General features: G+C 33.9%; 1 protein-coding gene across 3 annotated transcripts; it reads right to left on the minus strand.

The window, feature by feature from the left end:
* Positions 1-297: 297 nt before the first annotated feature.
* LOC110775292 (squamosa promoter-binding protein 1) lies at positions 298-3,282 on the minus strand. 3 transcript variants are annotated; one of them, XR_002529712.2, is made up of 2 exons: positions 2,590-3,282; positions 298-652 (listed from the first exon to the last, which is right to left on the minus strand). XR_002529712.2 is itself a non-coding variant. In XM_021979898.2 (2 exons), the coding sequence occupies exons 1-2, from the start codon at positions 2,985-2,987 to the stop codon at positions 529-531; spliced, it is 333 nt and encodes a 110-aa protein (XP_021835590.1). In that variant the 5' UTR covers positions 2,988-3,073; the 3' UTR covers positions 298-528. The 3 variants fall into 3 exon arrangements, 1 of the variants encoding a protein (XP_021835590.1); XR_008923974.1 differs by having other exon boundaries at positions 298-656; XM_021979898.2 differs by having other exon boundaries at positions 2,779-3,073.
* Between the last annotated feature and the right edge of the window lie 271 nt (positions 3,283-3,553).

A 3,553-nucleotide genomic window follows, 5' to 3' on the forward strand; every position in this document is an offset into this window, starting at 1 on the left:
TATAACTTATTTATTATTTTTCATTATTATTTATACTTAATTATCTATTATTATTATTATTATTATTATTATTAATTTTTCTTCATATTATTTATTATTAGTATTATTTATTATTAATTCAGCTCAATTTAATTTATTATTAATTTATTATCTTCATATTATTTATTATTTAATTCAGTGTAGTTCAGCTCACAAAAACAACAAGGCCTCATGGATTTAGCCAACCTCTCCAATACATACGCACAAGTGTATAGTCACAATTATTCAAGTAATAACACGAGGCTAAAAGACATGACAGAAAAAGAAAAGGGGAATTTATTTAGTAGGACAATCAAAGTTGACATAGAAAATGGGTTTGACAGAAGATAGAGAGCATTAAAAAGAATGATAATGAATCACTATTATAGATAAAACCATTGATTGGAGGCCTAATCTATGGTTTTATCTATAATAATCACAATCACTCCCTAATGACCTAGCTGCTAGCTAGCCCCCCTCGCTAGCTAGCTGGATCTTTGTGTGGTGGCCTCAGTCTGCAGACGATGATTCCGCAGAAACATCATAGGAGTTCTTCCTTCTCCTTTCGTTGTGTCCAGCCAACCTCTTCCGGCAACTCCTTTTCGTGTCGTCGAACTCCGATGTGTCATGGAACCTAGCTAACACCAATCCAAGTTCCAAACTTATTAAAATCGCAAAGTGTAAATATTATCGAGGTGTGTATTCTCGTTGATGACAAACTAATAAAATAATAATTAAGGTAAACTAAAACTATAAGGAAACTGTCCTAATTAAACAATGTAAACTGCGTTATAGATTGCATCTTAATAGGACGTCTTTTTATAACGTAACTTTCTTTATCGTAACAAAACGTAACAAAAGGTTTTTGAAATGTCAAGATTGCTAGTTAAAGATCAAGGAATATATTTCATACTCCCTCCGTCCCGGAATACTTGACCTGTTTTTCTTATCGGGTCGTCCCTTAATATTTGACCTGTTTCTAAAAATGGAAATATTCTAACAATATTATATTATTTCTCACTCCACCCCTATTAACCCACCTACCCTCTACTCCATACAAAAAATAATTAAAAATTCAACACCTACTCTAAAATTTGATTTTCAATATCAAAATATATGGAATAACTGGTGCAGGTCACGTGACCTACACGGCCTTCGCTTTTTGAGGCTTCCTTTACCCACATCTCTATGTGCCGGATCCGTCTCTGACAGAAGAAGAAAGCTAGCACTCGCTAACCAACTGAGAGAGCTGCCCTAGATGAATTAGTTGCGGCAAGAGCGGCAAATAAGAAGATTGAACTCTGTCTTTCGGATCCAACCTCCAGAGTCAGTCAAGTTTTTCCCAACCCCACCTCTTAACCCATCTCTCACTAACTACATTAAAATAATACCCCACTATCAACTACTACCTATTAAAATAAATAAGTCAATTCAAGTCTCTTAAACTCTGTACCGGTCAAATCGGGTCGAGTATTCCGGGACGGAGGGAGTATAAATCTAACGTTTTGTACTAAATTACTTTTTATGTAATGGAAAAGGAGCTAATCAAGTGTCGTTAACTTGAAATGATTAATTTAAACAATCTAATCTATTATAGTACATATATTTAACATATTTATTAACTTCACACAGAGACCACTTTGTTACAGAGATGAGTGACTAAATCTCGTCCTCTAATAATTCAGCCTTACGAGTTAAAGTCAACAAGTACAGTTATATTTATCTCAAAAAAAAAAAAAAAAAACTACAGTTATACTAAAAAATTGTTGACTTTGACTCTAATGAAATATTTTATGGAGTAGGTTACCAAATTATACTAGCTAGGACCGGCCTAATTGTTCCATATAGAACATATTAAAAACCTGTTGCGCCTAGATGATATTGATGTCGCAAAAGAAGAAGTGACTCCTCGATTGTTACTAGTCACAAAGAGATGGCTCTGTTACTTAGATTCAAAGTCAGCCTAATAATCTCGTCCTCTAATAATTCAGCCTCAAATCTCAAATTAAAGATTTAAAGTCGGAAAGTAATGGATAGCTCAGTTGGTTAGAGCTTTTATTCCGTTCCAGGTGATTCTGAAATCGATTTTCATCCCCGCCCTTGCGGCTTATTCGCACCAAAAATAAATAAAAAAGTCAAACTCAACATTTCTAGTATAACTGTAGTAGTTGACTTTGACTCTATAACGAAATATTGTACTACTCCCTCTGTCCCAAAATTATAGTCATGTTTTCCAAATCGGGCGTCCCATAATTATAGTCTTGTTTTCTTATTTGAACATGAAATATTTTCCATGTTACCCTCACTTGGGACCACAAAAAAAAATGTAGTTTATTCCTTTTTACATGTACTATTTTCTCGTCTTTATGTACTTTATTCTTTTTTACATGTACTATATTCTATTTTTTCAACATCAATATACTATATTTCAATTTCCCACACACTAAATTTCACTTTTCTTAAAATCCGTGTGTGTTTTTAATCAAACAGGACTATAATTTAGGGACGAAGGGAGTGTTAGCTAGGACAACCAGCCTAATGTAATGGTGGCATACATATTAAAAAAAATACCTGGTTGTGCCTAGATGATGTCGCAACAAAAGAAGAATTAATCGACTCCTCGATTGTTGCTAGTCGCCTAGGAGCACATAATTCGCATACATGTGTACCTATGAATTTGGTCACGCATAAAGATATCTTGACGTAGAAGTAAGTGTATATGTTTCTGGGTGTGAACAAGGAGGAATGTGGGATACGCACTTGCTACATTGCTGACAGAATCGCTGGTGTTTCGAGTTAACAATGACCACCGGAGCCTTGGCATGGAACTCACAGACCTTGTGACGGCGGTGGTAGCGCTTCGCATCAGTCAAGTCCGACGTGCAATTGTCTGCTTGGCAATACACATCAATGTAAGATAATGAATTTCCCATAAATTGCTCATCTTCACTGTTGTTAAATCCTTCCATTTTTAATTTGCAAATATAAGATTATAAGAATGAAGAGATTTGTAATCAAGTGCCGGGCTATATATAATGGAACATAGCTTTGGTTCAAGGCTTTCAAAATTAAAAGAGGACCACATTCTCCATTACTTTTTAACCTCTCATTTTTATTTAACTTGTTTAGTTTTGTTATTATTAATTAGCTGGATTTTTTTTTTTTTTTTTTCTGGAGAGTGCAAGTTGTCGTTCAGTTTCAGTCTAATAATTAAGTTTACTTCAGATTTATTTTTCTATAAGAGCAAAGCCTAATTAAACGTACCTCAGCTCTATTCAAAGACTTTTATTACAAACACAACTTATAAATTACATAGCGTTTGTATTACTCGAACATTAATCTTTACATAAAACCGAATTTTTGACACTATATACATTGTAATTATTCATCAAAAACTTTTGTGTGCCCCCGATCTACGGTATTATACTGTACATCCAACTTAGCACATAAAAAGTGAAAAATAAAACTCACTCAAGGTAAAAAGTGACCCAGACCAAAGATAAAAGTGTACCCGACTAAAGATATAAGTGACCTT

Source organism: Spinacia oleracea, chromosome 6, assembly GCF_020520425.1.
Source record: "Spinacia oleracea cultivar Varoflay chromosome 6, BTI_SOV_V1, whole genome shotgun sequence".
NCBI lineage: Eukaryota > Viridiplantae > Streptophyta > Magnoliopsida > Caryophyllales > Amaranthaceae > Spinacia > Spinacia oleracea.